Below are 22,117 nucleotides of genomic sequence, written 5' to 3'. Positions count from 1 at the left end.
TCAAAAGCCTCCCAGACATCACAGAACAGTTCAGTCAGTTCTCCACCAGGTACACAATGCCTTTCAGGTGACTAACATACCACCAATAGCAGGAATATCACACTTTGTATTCCTCGGTCTAGTCCTGAGAACATGTCCCTAGAGTAACATAATAATTTTGGAATCCATAAAAATCACACAGCTTAAGAAAGTGTGATGGCACAGTGTCTGCCAAGGACTCATCTTTCTCACAAATTACATCATTATTATGGTCTATTTGTGGAAAAAATGCCCAAATATCTGGATGGGGAAGAAAAAATAACCCAACATCAAAACCCCAATCAACTGTACTTTTGCTCCACGAGGATCATAATAATTTTCTCCATGCTAAAATTTGGGAAATCAGCGTTAAACTGTTGGTTTTTTTCTTTTTTTCCCAAAGCTAACATCTTTTCTCCCCTCCCTACTGCAAATGAATGCACCTTCACAGGAGACTTGGAGAACTTTAGCTGACTACAAAGCTGCTTATATGAGAAGCTGACTATCAAGTTGGGAGCAGCCCTCAGTTGAACCTCCTCAGGTTATTCATACTCTCCAGTTACTATGCCTTGCTGAGCTGACTTTAAAGTGGTTAATGTGTCTGGCCACAAGTAAAACATCGAATCTATCTTCCTTCCCCTGAGACTTCTACATTAATTAGAATAAATCTTAACTAAAGAAGTGCCACAGCAATATTTTCTGTCTGGCTTTCAGTCAGAGTACAGATTTTAGAAAGGACATGTTTCATAATAAAAGGAGGGAAGTGAGAACACTGTCTGAGCAGCCTATCCTTAACAACAGAGAGCAGTATAACAGACACAGGGTACAGCCTGCAGAAACTAACAATGAGGATAAGAATCACCTTTGGAAGATCAGAGGACATGTTTTTTTCATGTAATTTTTTTATCTTCTGATCATATGAAAATTTTAATAATTGAAACACTGAGCAAATGCCACTTTTTGTTATTTACACTGCAAACCCACAATGGTGAATGACATCCATAACCTTTCCAGTTCTTATAGCTTCCCTTTAAATAGCTGGCTCAGGTATTAGCCTGGGACTCCAAAGACTTGAGGTTTGCTTCATGTGGACTCAGAGGCCTGAGTTCACAATCACTGTACACAATTCTAGCAAATAAAATAACCAGCTATTAAGAAGGACATCAGATAACATTTTGTCAAAAGCAGATGAGATGAGAACATTATATATGCTCTACTAAAGAGCTAAGACAAGAGTAGTGAGTAAATGTATGGAGACTTAGTTATTTAAACTTTATTTTTAATCCATAAACTGAAGTTTGAGTTCTTCAAATATACAGCAGCTACCTTGCCAAAAACTTTATTAAATGCTTTTGATAAACTGATGGGTTATAAGTTGCCTGCTGAAACTATAAACAGCCTCAAATATAAGCACATTAGGTATTTTTTGTTGGTTTTACAGCATCCACTCACTGACAGCATGAGTAACATCAGGAATCAAGTAACTTGGATCAAAATAATAATTTATTCCTTCAATATCTGCTACCCACAAACAATTTAGATTGTGCTCCGGTTTATACAATATTCTGAGCAAAATGAGCTTTTAACAGTGTCAGAAGAGATTTATTTTCTGAATAAAAAGCAAGCTATTTTACTGTACAACAATCAGAGTTATTTGTCCAGCTCTATACATAATACTATCGAGGACCGAAAGGTTTTCACTGACTTCAGGATCCAGCAAGAGTAACTAAAACCATCACAAAACTGTGTTCATTCATAGGCCAGACAAGGTCTGAGCCATTGTGATGGATCTGTCTACCTAAATTCTCACCTTGCCAAGTATCTGACCAGGATTCTTGCCTTCATACTGCTTTGACACAGTACGATGCTTTTTAAGGGAAGGTTTCAGCTTTCTGTTTTCCCAATGTGTTCAGAGGAATGAAGCAGGGTGACTGCTGGGATCTGCACCCTGCCTTCTGAATACACACACTCCAAAGGCCAAACAGGAGAAAATGTGCCGGGAAAGAAATCCAGCATGAAAGACTACAACTCAGTGTTCTGCATACTAAGAGGTGCTCAAAATCAGTTAATACCAGATAGAAAAAGAACAAAGCCAGGAAAAAGAGAGGTTCAGGAAATCTTTGCAGCATCTGATAGGGGCTCTGTGCTATGTGCTCTGTGCTGAGTTATTTGTAACTCAAACTGAAATTTTGCTCAGAGGGAAGCTGATTACAGGGAGATTACAGCTGATTACAGAGAGAGAACAGTGTGAAGTGGAAATACGGGATCACTATTTGGAGACCCAGCGTGTGCATTAGCAGCATGGCTATAACCAGGCTATTGTTCTACCAGTTATGACACTTGGAAAGAGCTATTCAGCCAGTCATGCACTAATGAGAGAAAGAAAGGCAATAAGTAACCCGGCTTCATTTCTGCACACCACGGTGGACAAAATTTAATTTTAACTTTTGGATCATACCATGTTTGTCTGGTTCATGCAGATATTGCCATGAAAATGCAATTAGAAATCAGCCATAGATAAGCCAGGCTGTGTGTATTCTCATGAGCTTTAAAAAGTGAAGAGTAACAAGGAACAAAGTTGTTCTTCTGAGGACTGCCAGACTCATGCTTATATAGAATTTGCTGACATAAAAATCCCATTTAGCAGCTGATAAGGAGACATACACCTGAAATAGCTTTGAGTTGTTTCAACTATTTTTGCCATCTGTTTTGTTTTCTTTTTCCCCCTGACAGAACCTTTCCAGACAGACTCACAAGCAGAAGATCAGGTTAAGACAGCATTGTCTACCAGCATTGAACAAGATCATACCAACTAACCAAAGTGCTTGACTGTCCTCAGTTTTTAACATGATACAGTAGTTTAGGCACTGCCATTGTCTAAAGAGATCAAGGACAGACTACCTGGACTTGCTTAGATGAGAATCTGGGGGAAAGCACATACAGAACATGACCTGTATTCTCTATAATCAGCTTACATTGGGATTTCATTTACATTTTTACAGTTGAGGCACTGTTTAAAATTTTTCAGTGTGTATATGTAACATGCCCATGCCGAGACCTCACAGGTGGCATGGATGTTAACACCATTTCCCTGCCTTTTGAACAGCAGAACTGGTGAAACACTTGCCTGAAACCCACTGTGTTCTGCATCTCATACAATACAACTCATTATAGAAATAATCAAAAGTAGTGAAAAGCAACTGTATACTCATACTAATCAGAGAAACCTGAAAGAACCTGAATTTACCAAGTTAACACCTGGTAAACATCAGCCTAGCTTTTCTGTAAGCCTTCTTCTTTCAAACCCAAAAGTTACACCTTTGCCTTCAAATACCTTAACTATCTTTTAAAATTATTAACATGTTTCCTGGAATGGAAGACACTTGTTTTTTCTCTGCACACCTCAAAAAATTATTATTAAAATAAAATTAAATATAAAATAAAATAAAATAATGTCCCATGGAGTTTACCTTTCTAGATATTGCAAGAAAACCAAAACAATGGCAAAAACCAAACCATTCCTTTATCAGAGAGGACTATGTCCATGTAACTGCTGCCAAACCAAGCATTTCAGGCCTGCAAAACAGGAGTTGCAAGACATACCAAGATAAAGAAGGGCTTGATATAACTGCTTTGCCCAGCCTGATGAGACTATCCAAAGGCTCACATAACTTATATAAAGTCTTTGGTTTGAGATTCCTTTCATAATCCCTACAATCCTGTATCACCTGAGAAGGCACCATGTTCCCCCTGACTCATGGAGAGCTGTGTTTTATGTTGCAATTTGCTAGAACAGTGATTATGCGCAAGTGGGAGAATTTCACAAGCAAAATGTCTTGTCAGTGAAAATAGCAGCTTTACTCCTACATTCACTTAGCAGCAGGAGGCAGAAAGTGTCCTGGGGTTTTTGAATTATTGCTGAAATGAACTCCAGATGCCTGCAGAAAGGCTGCTAAATATACATCTAATTGCCAGTTTCTTTTGTCTTAGCCCTGCTGCTAAACAACCTTCAAACAACAGCATTTGATATATTCTGAATTGTTTATTAGCACCTTTATGCAAAATTAAATGGCACTTGTGCAAAGCCAGAGCACACCAGCATGCCAGTGCTTCAGAAGTGAGGTCTCCGGAAGCCTGTCATGGGTATTCACCTTCCTGTATGGGGGATGTTTTCTTATAAATTACACTCTTCCTTTTACATTTCATGCACGCCAATTTTATACCTCTTAGTTTTTATGCTAGAAAAATGCGTGTATTTATGTAATATTAATCAGGTACCAAATTTTGCTATTTTGAATATTCAGCAAAGGAGAGCAAAATTATGCTTCCTGGCCTGTTGCCACTCCAATGACTCATCACTGCTGACATGCAAGCTGCTTCATAGAGAAAAAGGATTTGGGAGAGATAAGCTCACTCGTCCCATGCTTCATCCTTGCTAACCCTGACTCCCACACAAGTACAGCTCAGAACTATGGAACTGCCACTGGGTTCTGTAATCACAGTTGTATGTTAGGGCAACCACTAGGAGTACATACATCAAGGCTTTTGTCTGGAAAGAAGATGGTCTTTAACATCAAAGATCATATACTTCACACTGCACCATTTGCATATTCTAATAAATAGATGTGTTCTTTAGTTGGCTGAGAGGAGAGGCAGAGGGACTGCCAGTGCTATAACTGTATCTGTGACCCAGGAGCACACTGCTGGCTGCTGCAGTCTCTAATAAAAAGTCTCTTTGCCAACACTGCCTTCAAGACTACATGCTGATCTTTTCTCTCCCAGCAGCAAACCACACCCAGAGCTGTAACCTGCTGCCCTCATCAGCCCAATATCCAGTACCAAGAGAGCCAGCATCAACAACAGCAGTTACTGTGTCATCTCCCCAGATCTCTTTGCTTCAGGTTTTACACAGAACAGGACTCCAGCAAAATTCAGGCTAAAGTGGCATGGAAGTGCCGCTGTCACCTAACACAGGATGGGCACATCCAGGACACTAGCACAAAATGCCACACCACTAAAGCAGGGCTCAAGTTCTGACACTTGCTAGAATAACTTACCACTGAGCTAGTACTCTCTGCCAGGACTCCAGCAGTCAGACAGCATGAGGTGGGTACTAGAGACACTTAACACACTTAAGACAGATTTCAGCTCTACGATGCCTGATTCTCTCTAGCCATGTCAATCTTTAATTTATAATTTGTCTAGTTCTAGCAATGGCTCCCTGCACGGTGTGGCACTTGTCTGCTAACACTTCAAAGAAGTCACTTGAGGCAGCACACCTCCAGTTTCTGAACTCCAGTTCCAGATACAAACACAGTGTTATTTTTAACACTTCAGGTTGAAAGTGTTGACTTTCCAAAATTTCACTACTGTAGTAAGGATGTAAGGGATGGGGAAATCTTGACCTTACTGATATTCAGATGTCTCAGGAGAAAAAGCATTTGGGCAGCTGCTTCTAGTTAAATGTATGAAAACTAATTACTTCCTTCAAATTCGTGCTCTCTAGACAAAATTAATCTGCCCTTTGTTGACTATTCAGCAAGGCAAGCACATAGCAGTGATCTGGTAAAATTTGTGTTTGAATAACAAAAAATTTCAAGTCAGCAGTTCCTTCTTCACCATTTCAGATAATGCAGAGTGAGGTTTAAATGCTGAAGTCACAGCAGAATACACAAGGCAACTCACAGAATCACATAATGACTGAAGTAGGAAGGGGCCTCTGGAGGTCATTCTGGTCCAGCTCTCTTGCTCAACCTGAGTCACCTGTAGCAGGCTTCCCAGGGCCACATCCAGACAGCTTTTGAGTATCTCCAAGGACAGTGACTTCACAACCTCTCTGGGCAACCTGTGCCAGTGCTTGATCACCCTCACAGTGAAAAATGGTTTCCTAATGTTCAGAAGTAACGTCCAGTGTGTCAGTTCACACACATTCATTCTGGTCCTTTCCCTGGACACTACTGAAAAGATCCTGGCTTTGTCTTCTTTACTCTCCCTTAATACATTGATAATATCTATCCTGAGCTTTCTCTATACTTAACAGTCCCACCTATGTCATCCTGTCCTTATGTTTGAGGTGGTCCATTCCCTTTATCAATGTTCATGATTCTTCCATGGATTGTTTTCAATAGCTCTGTATTTTTTTGGTACTGGGGACCCCAGAACTGGAAACAATACTCCAGGTGTGGCCTCACCAGTGCAGGGTAGAGGGGAAGGATCATCATCCTCAGCCTGTTGATGGCACCCTTCCTTTTGCAGCCCAGGGTACCATTAGCCTTCCTTACTGCAAGGGCACATTGCTGGGTAATGTTCACCTTGGTGCCCAGCAGGAACCCCAGGTCCTTTTGTGTAAAGCTGCTTTGGAGCTGGTCAGCCCACAGCATATACTGGTGCAGTACTCTGTACTTTCCTTTGATGTACTCTGTGGGGTTCCTGTCAGCCCATTTCTCCAGCCTGCTGAGGTTCCTTTCTTCTGGATGACCACCACACAAACCTGTGGTGGATGAGCCACTCCTCCCAGGTTGGAACATGAGCAAACTTGCTAAAGGTGCACTCTGCCCCATCATCCAGATCATGGGGAAAGATATTGAATGGAACTGGACTCAGTACTGATCCCTTTGGTACACCACTAGTTACTGGCATCCAAATAGACTTCATACCACTGATGACCACTCTGGGTCTGGCTGCTCATAGAGCTTTCAGTCTATCTCACTGTTAGCTCGTGTAGCCCATACATTATCAGCTGCTATCTCAAGATCTTCTAGTGCTGAAAGCCTTACTGAAGTCAAGGTAGACTATATCCATTTCTCACTGCTCATCTACTGTCTATATCCATTGCTCATCTAGTTAGCCAGCCATTTAATCATAGAAGATTATCAGGTTGGTCAAATATGACTTCCCCTCTGCAAACACATCCAGGCACCATCTGACTGAGTCTCCAGTGGCAGAACTGCACTGGTGGAATTGGGTCCTTCATTCATTTCTCAGTATAAAACAAACAGGTGAAATCTGATGGGAGAGTGCCAACATTTTCCTACCTGAGATCATTCAAGTAGATAAACTAGCTTACTTCACTTGCAAAAATTCAGTGAATGGCCAAGTTAGCTTCAAGGAAGGACTAAAGAAAGAGAAGCAAAGCTATTTAAGAAACAAATAATTGCTCCCTGGAAAAAATAACAAGCATTTCTTAAAAATTAATTTTGTGTGTCCATCCATTTTTTCATTTTGCCATGGTCCCTCACCACTCAGAGTGCAGTAGGGACCAGGCATCACATTTTCTTTGGAGTCATTAAATGCTAAATGAGACTTCTACACTGTACTGTTAATCAGAGCTGATGACAAAGCTCCCTAAGGGCACCTTTTTGCACTCACAAAACCCCAAAGAGATATCATTATAAAGGATTTGAAAGGGAACTGGGGCAGAGAGGTTGATACTGGAATCTGTAAATTCTCTTCATGCTTAAATAAGAAGCTTGGTAATATCTCTAAATAAAAGAATGTAACAGTTCTGGCATTCCTGGTGCTTCCCAAACCCAAAACTGCTACTGTTCTGATGCAATGACAGACCCCTCTTGCTCTCATAGGGATACAGAGATTTGGGCTAGTTCAGTTCATACAAGAGAAAGGAAGGATCAAGAAAACCAAAGAGTGAGGCCAATGCCTTCTCCCAGTCTTCCTCATAGATGGGGCAAAGACTACAGAGAAATGTGAATCTAGCATCTACGCCCTGTTTGTGTGCATGTATGTGTGTGTACCTAAAAAAGAGAGTATGTGCATGTGCAAGCAGCTGCCTTTGTCTGGGAAGAGGTAAGATTACAGTAACACCTTGCAGAATGGAATTCCTCAGGGGTCTGTTCTCAGTCCAGTGTGGTTTGTCAGCTACATGGACAATGGCATTGAGTGCACCTTCAGTAAGTTTGGCAATGACACCAACGTGTGGTGTGGTGGATTCACTTGAGGGAAGGGAGATCATCCAGAGGGACCTTAATAGGCTTGAGAAATGGGTCAGTGCAAACTGCATGAGGTTCAACAAGTCCAAGTGCAAGGTCCTGCATCTTGGTTGGACAAATGTCAGGCACAATTCCAAGGTGGGTACACAGTGGGTTGAGAGTAGCCCTGAAGAGAAGGACTTGGGGGTGTTGGATGACAAGAAGCTCAACAGGAGCTGACAGTGCACTCATGCTGCTCAGAAGACCAACTCTCTCCTAGGATGCATCAAGAGGAGCGTGGCCAGGAGATAGAGAGAGGTGATTCTCCCCCTCTACTCTGCTCTTGTCAGACCCCACCTCGAGTACTGCATCCAGTTCTGGTGTCCCCACCACAAGAAGGACACAGATCTGTTGGAAGGAGTCCAGAGGAGGGCCACAAAGATGATCCAGGGGCTGGAGCACCTCTGCTACAAGGAGAGGCTGAGGGAGCTGGGATTGTTCAGCCTGAAGAAGAGAATACTCTGAGGGGACCAAGAGCTTCCTTCCAATATCTAAAAGGAACCTACAGGAAGGCTGGAGAAGGATTTCTCATAAGACTGTCCAGTGCTAGGACAAGGGGAAATGCTTTTAAACTGAAGAAGAATGGGTTTAGACTGGATCTTAGGAAGAGGTTCATCAGTACAAGGGTAGTGAGACTCTGGAACAGACTGCCCAGAGAGGGTGCGGATGCCCCCTCCCTCAAGGTGTTCAGGGCCAGGCAGGATGAAGCTTTGAGCAACCTTGTTCAGATGAAGGTATCCCTGCCCATGGCAGGGAGGTTGGAGTAGATGATCTCGAAGGTCCCTTCCAACCTAAGCCATTCCATGATTCTATAATTCTATGTATGTATTATACAGCTTCCCTATGACCCCAGCATAAAGGAGGGATGGAAAAGGAGTAGCCTTCAGTATTGGATTTTACAAGGTAGTAACATCCTTATGCTGATTCAGTAGGACAGACTTTCCTTATCTCACAGGTTTTTTTAAGCTGAACATACCATAAAGTGTGTACTGAAAGCTAATGAGAAGATCCTAGCTTCAAGCTTAGCCTCTGGTCAGTGTCTTCAGTGACTTTCATTTCTCTAACTTCTGTCAACACAGGCAACTGACTGCTAACCTGCTTATCAGTATCCAACCCAGTTCTACTTTAAAACCAGCAGAACCTCCTTATGTTTCTTGTCTAGCACAGAATAAACACAATGGCACCCTGGAAAATAGGCTATTTAAACACCTGCTTGTGTCTGAAACTCTCCTTGGTGCTTTGGGAAACAGAGTAATGTCAATCAATCATGTTCAATTACAACACAGTTATTTCCAAGCTTGTTTGATGGTTAGCATTTGAGGAAAGTGATACACTTACTCACCATAAGGGGTATATGCCAAGTCTACTGACAATGAAGACAATGGCAAATGTAAGGAACAGAAGGTCACTCAGTTTTTGACACTTGCAATAGTTTGCCATTTTGGCAGCCTGTAAAAGAAAGAAATGTCTGTTTACTTCTGTGAGGACAACTGAGTTTTCTTGTATTGTGTTCATGCTGTAAGAAGAAATAATTAATTTTTTATGAGATTGCTACCATTTTCATTGGATCACCTCACGGTGACCTGGTAACTCCTCTCCACCATGCAGGTGGAAAATATCTTGCCAGAAAAAAACCCAGACTACAGAGTATATCTCACATTTTTTCCTTCTCCATTAGATTGCCTTTTGCAATCCTACAATATCAGATTCACATAACTGTTCTAAAGCTCTTGACTCCCATTGTGTTTATGCTGTCTTTGTCCCTACATACCTGTCTCTTACCTTTCCAGTATGCTCAGCTTACGTTTTCATCTTCCTCCTGCTCCATGCTCTCTGACCTTCTAGTGCTGTTATATATAAACTCTGTCACAAATCCTCTGTTGTTCTCAATATCCTGTGTTTTCCGACAGCATCTCTTCTCCCTGTCTGGCCTATGTAAAACAGATTCTACCTCTATGATCATAACCCTTCACTTCAAATCTTTTTTCCAAGGCTCTCTTCCTCTCTTTCCAATTTTTAATTTACAACTTGTTGCCCTACACCTACTTCAATATGCTTCTCTCATTTGTCTTCATGCAGTCTTCAACTCCTGCTTAGTGAAGAAGTCTACTAATTACACTTCACTCAAATGGCTCATTAAAACACTGATCTTCTCTTCCGTTTCTTTGCCCTCTTCTCCCTGAAGAAAACACCATATCCAAGCAAATTTGTTTGAAAATGTCTATACTTCTTTCAGTGATCTTGCATGTCAGCAGTTACTCATTTTAAAACATCTGCTTCAAGACAGGGACAGTCTTTCTTTATGCTTTCTGTTAAATGTACCCAGACAGTCACTGTACAATGAAGTGTAAGAAAAACCTGATTTAGTGTCCACTTCAAAGTATATTCTGAGGGGCCCCATATTCAGCTCCCATATTGAGAAGATGCTTACTTGTGCAGACTTTCCAGAGGGCTAAGAGGGACAAAAATTACAATAACTAGGCATACAGAATACTATTCTGAATGCAGAATTCAAAACAGAAGATTGTCTAAAATGGCAAGAGACACTCTTGCCTTCTGTCTGATTTTTTTGGTACAAATACATTGAATCTCAAAGTGCTCAGTCCTCATGTCAGACAATCTGGATGCCAAAACCAGCTCTTGGATGTTACATAATGTCTGCAGCATTTCCACTCTAAATCTGAATATCCTCACTAACAGAAAACAAGGAAAGCCTCTAGTGCTGAAAAGAAAATATAACCCTTCAGAATCAGCCCTGTGTTCTGTAGTGGACACAAATGAGTTTCCCAGCAGTTTGTACTTAGAATCTGGTTTAAGGAAAAGAGAACACTTTGTGGCAACATGCAATGCAGAAGACTTACTAACACCTTGGTTTACAGATGATTGAAAGTTCAAATAAGAATTTTGGATGTAATTCTACGGTGGCAGTCTAAAAAGAGATGGTTCCACAGTGTGTGGAGCTGATATTGCTATAGCAACTTACAGTAGCATCATGCCATTTCTTAAAAACAGTACAGCTGTTGGGTCATCAGTTCTCAAATAACAAATCTACAAATTACATTGATAAGGAACGGCTACAGAAAAAGGGAAAGAGCATGTTGTTAGATGGAATTGGGACACCTAAGACAATGCATCACAATTTTCAAAGACTAAAAACCATTAATCCATCTGAATAATCCAGCTCTTCCAGATACACTTACTAGTCTATTTAAATCCATTCATTTTACAGTGCAGCCATTGGCCTTGGTCTGAAATGTCCAGTCACTTCTCTTTTAGAAAAATGTGCTAAGAGATATCTGAAACCTGACAGGAAAGATTCAGGTTGACCTGTTCGCTATGTGAGGCTCATACACCAGAAACATACTAAATTGGCAGCTGGTCATGTCCAGACAGTGGCATAAAAAATAACCTAGTGTTCATTACTTGAAGCTGAAAAATCTCAAGGTCTCCAAATAGGTGGGATCTTAAGTGGTGCAGCAGGTTATATTACAGTGTTTCCAACCCACAGACTGTACAGCAGTACAAGACCCTTTAAACAACTTCTCTGGGATTCTGAATGTTGCCTCTCTGCAGTCTGGATTTCATCTTAAGCTGATGTAATGGCTTCCTAGGCAAGCAAATGACTTGACATTTGGTCTGTCCTGCTGTTGCTAGGGTGCTCTGAATATCCAAGGTATTTTCACTCAGACCTAAGACAATAGCTGTGTATTTCTGAAAATCCTGCTATAACTATTCTATAGCAGCAGATACCTGAAGTCCTATGGAAAAACCTTACCTCCCCTATTCCTACTGCCTTCTGCAATGAGAACAGCAAAAATGCTGCATTCCAGGTTTCCACTGGACATGTTTCATTATGAAATGTGGCTTCTGGAAGCAGAGGTACAGCTGACTATCGTGGCAAAATACTTTACCAGCTTCTTTTGCAGTTCAGTAACTTCCTTCCTCTGCACTGACTTTTTCCCTTGGAAATGTCAGCAGTGTGCAGGAGTCCATCTTTTCTCAGAAAGCACCAGGGCTGTGACCCACTGCCCTAATAGAACCTAGGCTGTCGACTGAGTCAGAATGGCCCTTCTATTAAATGCTTCTCAGGAACTGATTCTCTTCTTTATGCTCTGAATGGCTTTGGTATTTCCAGTCAGAAGAGACTGAACAAATTAACTATAAAGACCACTAAAGTATGTTTCTCATGGGGAAGCCTATTTGCTGAGTAAAATTTTGCTGAGTAAACCGTAGGAGAATGCCACCAGTTGTTTTAGCCAGTGAATGAACAGAGGAATTGAGAAAAAGTAAGTATCTCACTATGTTCAAGGTAAGGTTTCAGCTCGCCTATTACAGCTGCTCTCCCAGAGTGGTTTCATAGTTCCACAGGTACTTGCCTGATCTGGAATGAACACTGTGAAGTACATCTGTCAGTGCGAAAAGAGGAATGAAAAAAGTGTGTGTGAACCCACAGCTGGCAGAATGGATCTACACACATTGCTAAAAAAGAAAAATAAACTTGCAAAGATGTAATTCTTTCGAACAGGAGAAATCCAGCTTTCTTTTTGCTTCCTACCTCAGGCACACAGGGCCTTCTAGCTTAAAAAAAACATAAAAAAATAAACAGATTTACAGCAGTGTCGAATCAGAATGGCAGGGTTTTGATTCTGCAATAGGTGACTCACAAAGTAAGACTATATTACTGCATAACAGGATTCCTGCAACTAATTTAGAAAAAAATAATGTCTGACAAAACAGTAATTGACTTTGGTTTCATCCTGATGGAGAGTTCACAGACATCCTCGATCTCAGTATCACCTAGAGCTGTCTAAAAACTGATGCAGATACAGGATGACATCTCCAAACCGGCAGTACAAAAGTTACAGACAATCTTAAAAGAATTGTAATCATCCCTTCTTCTCCAAAGATAACTGTTTAACACTAGTATCCGAATGTCAAGGCACAGAAACCTGGAAAATCCTGGATACCAGAGGTATTCCATGCACTGAACATCCTCTAAGTTGTTCAGCACCCTCACCCAGAAAAGCACAGCAGAGTCAAACTGTGACATTTTAATTCTTTCAGAGACAGAGTTCATCACTTCAGAAGGGTCAAGAACCAGAATCTACCATGCCACACAGTCATCACTTTCCAGATTTTGCAACTTTGAGCTTTTGACTTTCCCATGCTATGTTTAAAATGTGTGTATAACCTTCTCTGGTTTGCAGTGCATTACCAGACTCTTCTCTGTACAGGCATCTTATCAAGGGATAAAACAGCTGAAGGTCACAAACAGGCACTGCTAGAACTGCAATGTATTTCAGCAAGTAAATGCACTATGTTAGTTGCCATTACCATCTAGAACTGGCCTCTTTGGTTAAGAAACACTGTGAATGGCAAATACATTCTACCTATATGACATGCTTGCTCTCAGAATAGTGAATACCATGTACAGACACTGATGAGATACACATTAGCTCACCTCTAGAACAACATCGGCGGCATCATGGAGACATAAGGTCAAGGTTCCCACTCGTGTCAAATTGGTTACATATGAGAAGGTTATCAGGGTGACTGTTACAATGTGATGTGTAAACATGATGCCAAAATCCTAGAGCAGCAAGAAGCAGGGAAAAAAAACAAAACAAAACAAAAACCAATGAACCAAACAGTGAGATTCAGTACTCTTATATAAAAATGGATGGATGTTTTTTAAACTTAGTACTATGGTTATGTTATCTTAAGATCTTGCTATTTAAGTGCATTAAATATCCTACTATATATTTCATTTAGACAGAATAAAATAATTGTTGTACATTAGAGATGAAAAAAGACTGTCAAAAGCTGGGCATCTCATTTCACAGTAAGTTTACCTAATAAAGTGAATATTTGTGGCTGAAGTTATTTGGAAAAGGCATGTGTACATACAATGCAAATTACATCGTATTTCTTATATACCAAGCAACATAAAATATGCAAAATAGCACACCATTCACAAGACTTCAAATAGCTACAAATGAATGGGAAACACATTTCCATCATGCTGTGAGTTATCAGCAGTCACCTGCCAAGGACAGCTGAGGGCTTCCACAGAACTGAGAATTCCAGTTCCTGTTTTTTTAAATTAGTTTTTAATGAGACTGCTTTATCTTTACACTATAAGAAAAGTCTTCAAACGAGCTGGTGCAGCTCCTTCTACTCAGATCTGATTTGTGGTTTCCCAGCTGATGCAGGCTCACTGGTCTCCAGATCAGTGACTCTGAGTTGCTGGGCCTGCAAGTAACTTGTTCCTATTGCAAAACATTGGAAGCCCAAAGCTCCTGTAACATCGCATTCCCAGACACATGTCAAGGGGGAGGCAATGCAGAGAGAATGTCCATCTGCCTGGCCTAGACCCCCAGACTGATGACTGAGAGAACAGGACCTGCAGAGATGAGACTTGTCTGCAAGGCACCAGGTTGGTCAAACAGAAGTCTTGCTGAGGTTTGTTGAACTACCCACACAGCTTTCAGAATGTGGTACAAAAGCCCTGAAGAAAAGATCATGGTGCATGGTTTGGCTGGGGAGTTTTGCCACGCACTGGGAGCACAGTTACTACCACAGCTCTCAGCAGACCTCATGGCTCTCAGATGGGGCTGTCTGAAGGGAGAGTTCCAGGCAGTCGGATGCAGCAGCTCCTCCAGGCAGCCTCCTTGCCTGCAACTTGGGAGGTGGCATTTGGCTTTCTGCCAGCTTTTATGAACCATTCCTGGTGGTCTTCAGCTAAGTAGCCCATAGCAGAGAAACCAAGACTGAGACCCTCCAGTCTTTAAAGAGGCAGCAGTTGGAGTGGAGAGACTGAAGGGCGGGAGAGTGCTGGTGAGCTCTCAGTAACACAGGGGCAGCTCCAGAAAAGCAGCAGCTACATCTACCAATTGTCTCTCCAACACTGGGAAGAGTAACAGCCCAGAGTCACTTCTCAGGACCTCTGTGTCCCAGTGTACCTCCCTTCAGGAATGCAGCAGACAGGTAGCAGGCACCGCTGCTGTCAAGCATTTGCGCTGACACTGCTTCTCAATACCAGCACTCATTTTCACTGCAATGTACATCTGGAGACCATGGAAAAACATGCAGCTTGAGCAGTTTTGCTAACAGAACAGGACAGGACCTCCTCCCAGAACTGCATCCTAGCCTGCTATACACCCAACATTTCTCAGCCAGATTATTCGGTCCCCGGCAGTGCAGAGAACAATCAAATACATTCAGGAGTTATCTCAAGCCACTGCTTTAAATCCATTTTCTTAAAGCAAACTGAATGAAAGCAGAATTAAAGGCTGGTTTGCATTCTAAGAGTCTTAAGGGAAAGCAGGGGTCATAGTCATTTCAGTAACCACAAACCCACACATGGAGACCATTTTACCATGCCATGATCAAAGCAGCAAAGCACCTACCTTATTCCTTGGGATTAGAAGCAAGCCACTAGTTTTGCCATATGGCCATACTACAGCCTAGCTCTTTACTTGCTTCAGCTGCAAATGCTATGGCACTATTCCTGATTTTCCTTCTTTCTTCTCACTACAGTTCCTTTGGCATACAGGCAGCTCAAAAAGGGGAAGAAGCCAAGTAGAAAATCCTCGTCTGCTTTTATAGCTGACACATCCATATTCTACAAATATAATATTTCTAGTCCCTCTTGGAAACTCTTCAAGGCATTCCTGACAATATGGAAATTCAGATTATTCCTAAGCAGCCATAATGCTCTTGGGCAGCAGTCTTCTGTACTTCTACATGAATCTACTTTCAGAAATGCTGTCCAGAGAACTCCTTTCCCTGATAATGTTTCTTAAAAGAGACAGTTATCTGACTCTGCCAGCTCTGAAATGGAGATTCTGGACTGAAAATTGTTGGAGAAAAGTAGCAGTCATATAAATAAGACTACTTTTGTTATTTAAGTTCTTTCTTTTCTGTTTACAACATTTTTTTGTGTCAGTAATTAATAGTATGCTTTTGAAGATGCTACCTGTTAGATTTTCATTATAGATAAGGGTGATGAATGGAAATTAATGGTACAAGTCCCCTTAATGTCAAGTAGTACTTGTGCTTACTCAAGCACTTTCATCCATACAGATGGATGGGCAGAAGAGTGGGTGCAAATAAATGGCCTTTTAAAAAAAATATATTTCAAATTTGATGTATGTGCAAGATGCAGGAGATATGAAATCCCCAGTTCTAAATTCTGAAAGATACCATGTGCCAGTGTCATGAAAATATGGGGCTAAGAATAGGAAAAGAACTTATTCCTGACACGGTGTGAAGAATACATGGCAGACAATGGAGAAACCCCATGGGGCTCAACTTGTAGACAAGCCCTCTGGAACTAGAGCTTCTGCTGCTACCCACATTAGTTTAACATGACCCACTCACTGACCAAGATGCCAAGTGCCCTTGGAGCATTAGCATCGCTGGAGGGCAAAGTATCATCTTCATTAGTCACTCCAGCTTCTGGAAATGAACTTCAAGAAAGAGCAGTACCACCAGCTAAAGGTTTCAACTATTACAATTCTAGTAAAGGTCTGCTAATGTACACAATCTAAATTCCTTTCCTCTGAAACAAAACAAATCAACTCTATGACCTTTTTTTACTGCCTTCGGAGCAAGATATCTAGGATCAAGATTCAGTGAAATAGAGCATAAATTTTCTAGAATCAAATGGGAATATACAAGAAAATTAGCAGCTACAGATGATTTTATTCTGGGGATGAGTGAACTGTTCTCTAAAACAAAACAAAACAAAAACACAGAAGGTCTAAGAATTGCCAAAAGTTTGAAACTTGAAGGTGTGAATTCATAGACAGGTCTCCTGGATCTTCTACAAACCTGTTAAAACAATGACTAAATATAAATTTTATACATTCCCTTAAATATATGTCAAATATTTTACTAGTAAACAATATTTCAGACTTCCAGAAAGCATGAAAACAAGCCTCACCATTTTTAAAACTCACCAGGGGCTCAAGAGAATAAAAATGTTCCCAGATCTGATTTTTTTCTGTGTTTTACAAAAGATAAGTATGGGAAGCTGGATAGAGATGATAAAACCCCAAATTGTACTAGGTTACAGTCTTGGAAAATGAAAACCCTAATGGGTAGAGCATCATTCCAGCAATGTAGTGAATACTTACGAAGCAATCAAAGTTCCATAACAGAACCATAAAAGTTAATCTACTCAGTATGCTGCCTTAACGCCAACAGTAAGTATGTGCAACAGCCTAAATAGTTTGCTTCCACCTCTTCAGCCAAGCAACCATAATCTGGTGGAATTTATAACACCTAAGTAAAGATAAATATGTACTTGAAAGTCAGCCAACCAACTGGAAGACCTCTTAAAGTAATGAATTTTCTATTAGAGAAGAATAAAACAGAGATGGAAAAGAGCAAATTTATTTCTCTTGAGCTGCAGTGAGTAAAAGACCAGCACTGAGGTTAGGCCAATGCCACCTGCTGGAGCTGCCAGCCCAGATTTGATCATCCCAGACTACCACACAGTCACTGCTGAATTTTAACTATCTAAAATGATAACTAAGTCTTAGATACCAGTATTCCTCTCACTTTAACAGGAAAACGTCAACAGGTTTCTTGGGCTGAGAACTGTTAATCTGCTCTGAATGCCATGAATTATTACAACAGCATCTGATATTAGCTGGAAAATTTCCTGCTTCTTCCAGTTAAACAGCCTTATTTCACATGGGCACCATTTCACACATTGCCTATTGGGTTCATCAAAATGCTTCCACATTTTTTAAACTAAACCTGCTCTTTAAGAGAACTATTATGGTGCTGCAAGAGATGGTGTTTCTGTGATGCTTGTACTATTTTTGTCAACAATTGTAAGCTCTCAATGCTAACATTTTTCAGCTCACAGGTTTCCTTGACAGCTTGCACTTTCCCCTGGCCACAGACCAGTTTTACTCTGTAACCCCTGGGCATGATTGCATTTCTGTGGTCTCATCTTCCTATTATCAACTTTGCTTACACTACAAAAAGAACTGTCTTCACAGCTCAATCTGCTCACTGATCTAATAGTTTTTTTATAAATATGGCATCTCCACTGTCTCCTGCAGGGTGCTTATAACAAAGGGATTTTGGCTTGCTATCATGGCACTGCAGATACTGTGTTCCTGCTCTCTGCTGGACACTGGACATTCTCAGACACAGCAGATGCATGGCACACTGCTTTGATCTGATGCTCTGAGTTCAAGCTCTGCAAATCTGAAGCAGAGGTGTTACTTTAGCTGTTAGTGACCTACTTCCCCACCTCTATCTCCTATTCTATTTCCAGAGTAGACTGCTGCAAAGTCTTCCTTCTAACAAGTCATTTATATATAACTGAGGCAGACTTGCAAAAGATTGCTTGCATCTGTACTACAGACAGGATCAGGCTTTAGCTCTGCTCACCTCAGCAATAGGAATAAACTCTCCAAGTCATGAGAGGAAGAGCTGTAGCATTTGGTCCTGAGATGTATTAAATGAGAAAGGTATTGCTGACCCTCCTGCTTCAGCACAGAACCTGGATGCTTTGCAGGCAGCCTTCACTTTTCACATAAGCAAAGCCACTAGCCAGGAATCCATTGAATACTCACTATTCATTGTACTGCAAAATTTCAGTAGTGCTGCAATTGCAATGTTCCTACATATTTCTGTCCCTCAAGGGGTACACAAAGAAAACCAAATATAACCAATGGCACAGTGCAGAGGGATTAGTATGAATGTAGGGGGACTGACTGGACACAATACATTCCTGCAGCAATAACCTGAACAATTCTATGGAGTTGCTGCAGAGGTTTGGTTTTGGTTCATACATTAGCAAATGGCTGTTCAGAATTGCTGGCACCTGCAGCTTACATACATTAGTCAATGTTAATCTCAATTTAAAATTATCTCCACTGTCATAAAGCACCACTGAGCATAGTACTTGTGCATCTCTGTTTTTTGAAACAGTAAAGTTGTACTCATTTCAAGCTCACGGTTAACAGAACATTTAGCATCTACAGCAAGGGATTTATGTGTATTTATCCTGGATTGCTTGTTTAGTTCACAATTTACCCTCCAATATGAATTTAAAACTTGTGGATGTCATTGAAATTCCTGCTTCTGGAAAAACAGGAAATTCAAATAGAGGGGTTTTCCTGTCTGTGTATCTCTGACAAAAGACTCCCAGGAGTCACTGTGGTTCCCAATAGCAGATAAGCTTACTCAACATGTACTGGATCCTTCATTTGCTCTTTCTAGAATTATGCTCCTGCAAAAATTCTACTAAACAGGGATTTTTCCATTAGCATACTCTACAACCATTTAGTTACATGACAACAGAAGCAGGCACATAAAAATATTATAAACTACTTCCAAACGTTTAAAGCCAATAACTTTGCAACATTAAAAACCCTGCTCAATGTTATTAACAAATGAATGTTGTGCTGCCTGTTCTGTGATGATGGATGAGCAGTCTCTTTGAAAGAGAACTTGGATGACGGAATACGGAACAGACTGCTACTGATACTGGAAAAAATGTTTTTAGCTGGCCTGAGTTTTATTTTCTTGACTAATAGCCTTCTAATAGTCATGTCTAGATACTTGAAATTTCATAGCCATAAGGGTAAGATTAAATGTAGCATCACTTTTTTATAAACATATCCATGTTTTCACTATCCCTTTGTAGAATAAATTGAAAGTTCTCATAGATTTTATCAAAGTGATAATGTGAATTTGAGGCATTCTTGCTCTGTCATTGATATTTCATCATTTAACTCTTATAAGAAACAGTACATCTTCTAGCTAAAACTAGATGTTCAATTCCATTCAAGTGACTGTATGAAAGCAGGTTTTTTTTTGGTTGATGTTGTTTCCCCTTGAGTATTTGATTACTCCAGTAATCAAACACTTTCCAAAATGCAGAAAAAATGCAGAAAAATTTTTCCAAAATGCAGAAAAACCCCACATCATAGTAACAAGGAACAGAGTAAGACAAGCAGTTCAACACCAGTTTCTCTCTGACAAATATCTGCAAGAGGTGGTGTATTTCCAGTTCACTGCACAGGTAATACATGTATTCTTTAAGTCATGAAAGATACATGCTTAAAGGTTTCAATGTTTTTATTCTAATTGTTCTTACCTTTCTTTTGATGTCAATGAATTGAGAAAACATTAAGGACCAGTAGAATGACAATTCAACTATGTAGTAATAATGAAGGTCAGGCATCAGTGGCTGAAAGATGGAGATGAGAAGAGGTTAATAGATATTACTGACTATCGTGTAGTACTGTACCTGACATTACAGACAGGTGAGGGCTATAGAAGGCATGCTTAATCACAGAGGGATTACTGAATTATACATATGCATCGTATGTAAGAAAAGTGATGATGGTTATCTCTTAAAAACTTTGATAGCTCCAGAATAACAAAGCTCCTGACCTACACTTATGTTTTAATCTTAACAGTATTATAATATCAAAAAAGTCATGATATTATCTGCTCAGAATCTAGACTTCTAAATTCTGAGTCCTGTTTTCAAAGATTACTTAAAACATCTTGCTGTACATCAGTAATGTGGGTTTAAAGAACAGGAAGCAAAATCATGCTAGAGCAGACAGAGAAAAGTAATGCTAGTATATAATCTCATCTGATCATGATGAAAATGTTCTTAGCTTTAAACAGGGCTCTTTCTAATATAAAAGCCTACTTATTTAACCATTTTCTGGGAACATGTTAGCATATGTAAAGAAGAAACTAAAATAAATTTACCTTTGCATCTTGTTTCATGTACAATATGGTGACACAGACGTTTAAAAGTAAAAGAAATTAAAATACCAAGACAATAACTTATGCACAACCCAAACCAATATATGTTAATTTCAAAGAAGGTAACTGGTGGCAGACATAGGCTGTTTAGCTTCCAGCCTAAGAGAGACAGTCTTAGGACCTACTCTAATTTTCATGTGATTACTGCTAGTCATATCCTGTGCACTTGCACAGGGGAAGCTCCTGAAGGAAACTTCTGAGAGATTAGACAAACTATCTCTAGACCAGACTGCACTGGCACAACCATGCACCAGATCAGGGCAGGAGATGTTTCCATTGTCAAGAGGCATTTCAGCTGCCTCTTCTACTCCCATTCCCTTTTGCAGATCAGTTCTTTTGCAGCTGAAGAACAGTCCTTAGATGCCCACTGAATGCTCTTGTGGGTTATTTAAACACAGACATATGCTTATGCTTTACAAAAATGTGTAGTGAAAATCAATCTTTTAAAGTCATTTTCAGACTGGAAAGTATGAAGAAAAATATTGTATGAAAGACACATAAAATCCTTATGATAGTGAATAGCCTTGGAGAAGCTGAACCTTCTTTTGTTGTAAGCTTCCATGAGGCCAGGACCAGAGAGGTCCCATGTATCACTTACAGGAGCAAACCTACCTTCTCTTTACTCTCCTTTTGGACCACACCAATTGCCAGAGATTGTCTTACCCTGTATACAGAATAACAACCAAGAACTATAATGGTTTTTCTTACCCTGCTGAATCTGAGACTTTGCTAAAACTTTCAGCATTCCCAGACCTTTGTTAAAAATGACAATTCTATCACCACTGAAGATTTCTGCTACAATTCAGTTTCTGTTCTCAGATCTGTTTTCAGATACTGTGCTTCACTTCAAGAGAAGTGTGATCCACATTTTACATCTTTATCACAACAGCTATATTCATCTTTCTCATCCTAACTTAAGCAAGATATGGAGCATCTAGCCGTGTTGTGAAATGCTGAGTAGTCCTTTCTTACTAACATTGTTGCAAAGCTCCACCATGATAAAGAAAGAGCTCTGTGGAGCTGTTACGTTTGTTTTTGAGGCAGCATTGTAACTTTTACCTGATATGGATACCCGTTCCAGCACTGTCTGGTATTCCAGAGCCAGGGTGTCTGAGAGAGAGAAAAAAAAAAAAAAAAAAGAAAAAGCATATGGCAATGTAAGTGCATATGGTTAATACAAGTGAAGAACAAAAGTAAAGGGCCAACTTAAAATATTTAATTTTTGATTTTTTTTAAAAACTGAATATCACAAGAGACTCCTCCAAGTTTCACAGAATGAATTACATCAGCCTGCCTGTCCA

The 22,117-nt window shown here is 40.3% G+C and overlaps 1 protein-coding gene across 2 annotated transcripts in view; it reads right to left on the bottom strand.

Moving 5' to 3' along the window:
• The window catches only part of CERS6 (ceramide synthase 6), a 111,576-nt gene that overhangs the window by 10,632 nt on the left and 78,827 nt on the right, over positions 1–22,117 (bottom strand). For both annotated transcript variants that reach the window (XM_030454375.1, XM_030454374.1), the window contains exons 5-8: positions 21,876–21,926; positions 20,131–20,223; positions 13,465–13,593; positions 9,346–9,452 (exon numbers count right to left, since the gene is read on the bottom strand). In XM_030454375.1, the coding sequence (XP_030310235.1) occupies positions 9,346–9,452; positions 13,465–13,593; positions 20,131–20,223; positions 21,876–21,926 (380 nt within the window). The remainder of the gene's footprint in view (positions 1–9,345; positions 9,453–13,464; positions 13,594–20,130; positions 20,224–21,875; positions 21,927–22,117) is intronic.

The sequence above is a fragment of the Calypte anna genome, chromosome 7, assembly GCF_003957555.1.
Source record: "Calypte anna isolate BGI_N300 chromosome 7, bCalAnn1_v1.p, whole genome shotgun sequence".
Lineage (NCBI taxonomy): Eukaryota > Metazoa > Chordata > Aves > Apodiformes > Trochilidae > Calypte > Calypte anna.
The sequence above is the reverse complement of the archived record's forward strand: the minus strand, read 5'-3'. Positions and strand labels throughout refer to the sequence as shown.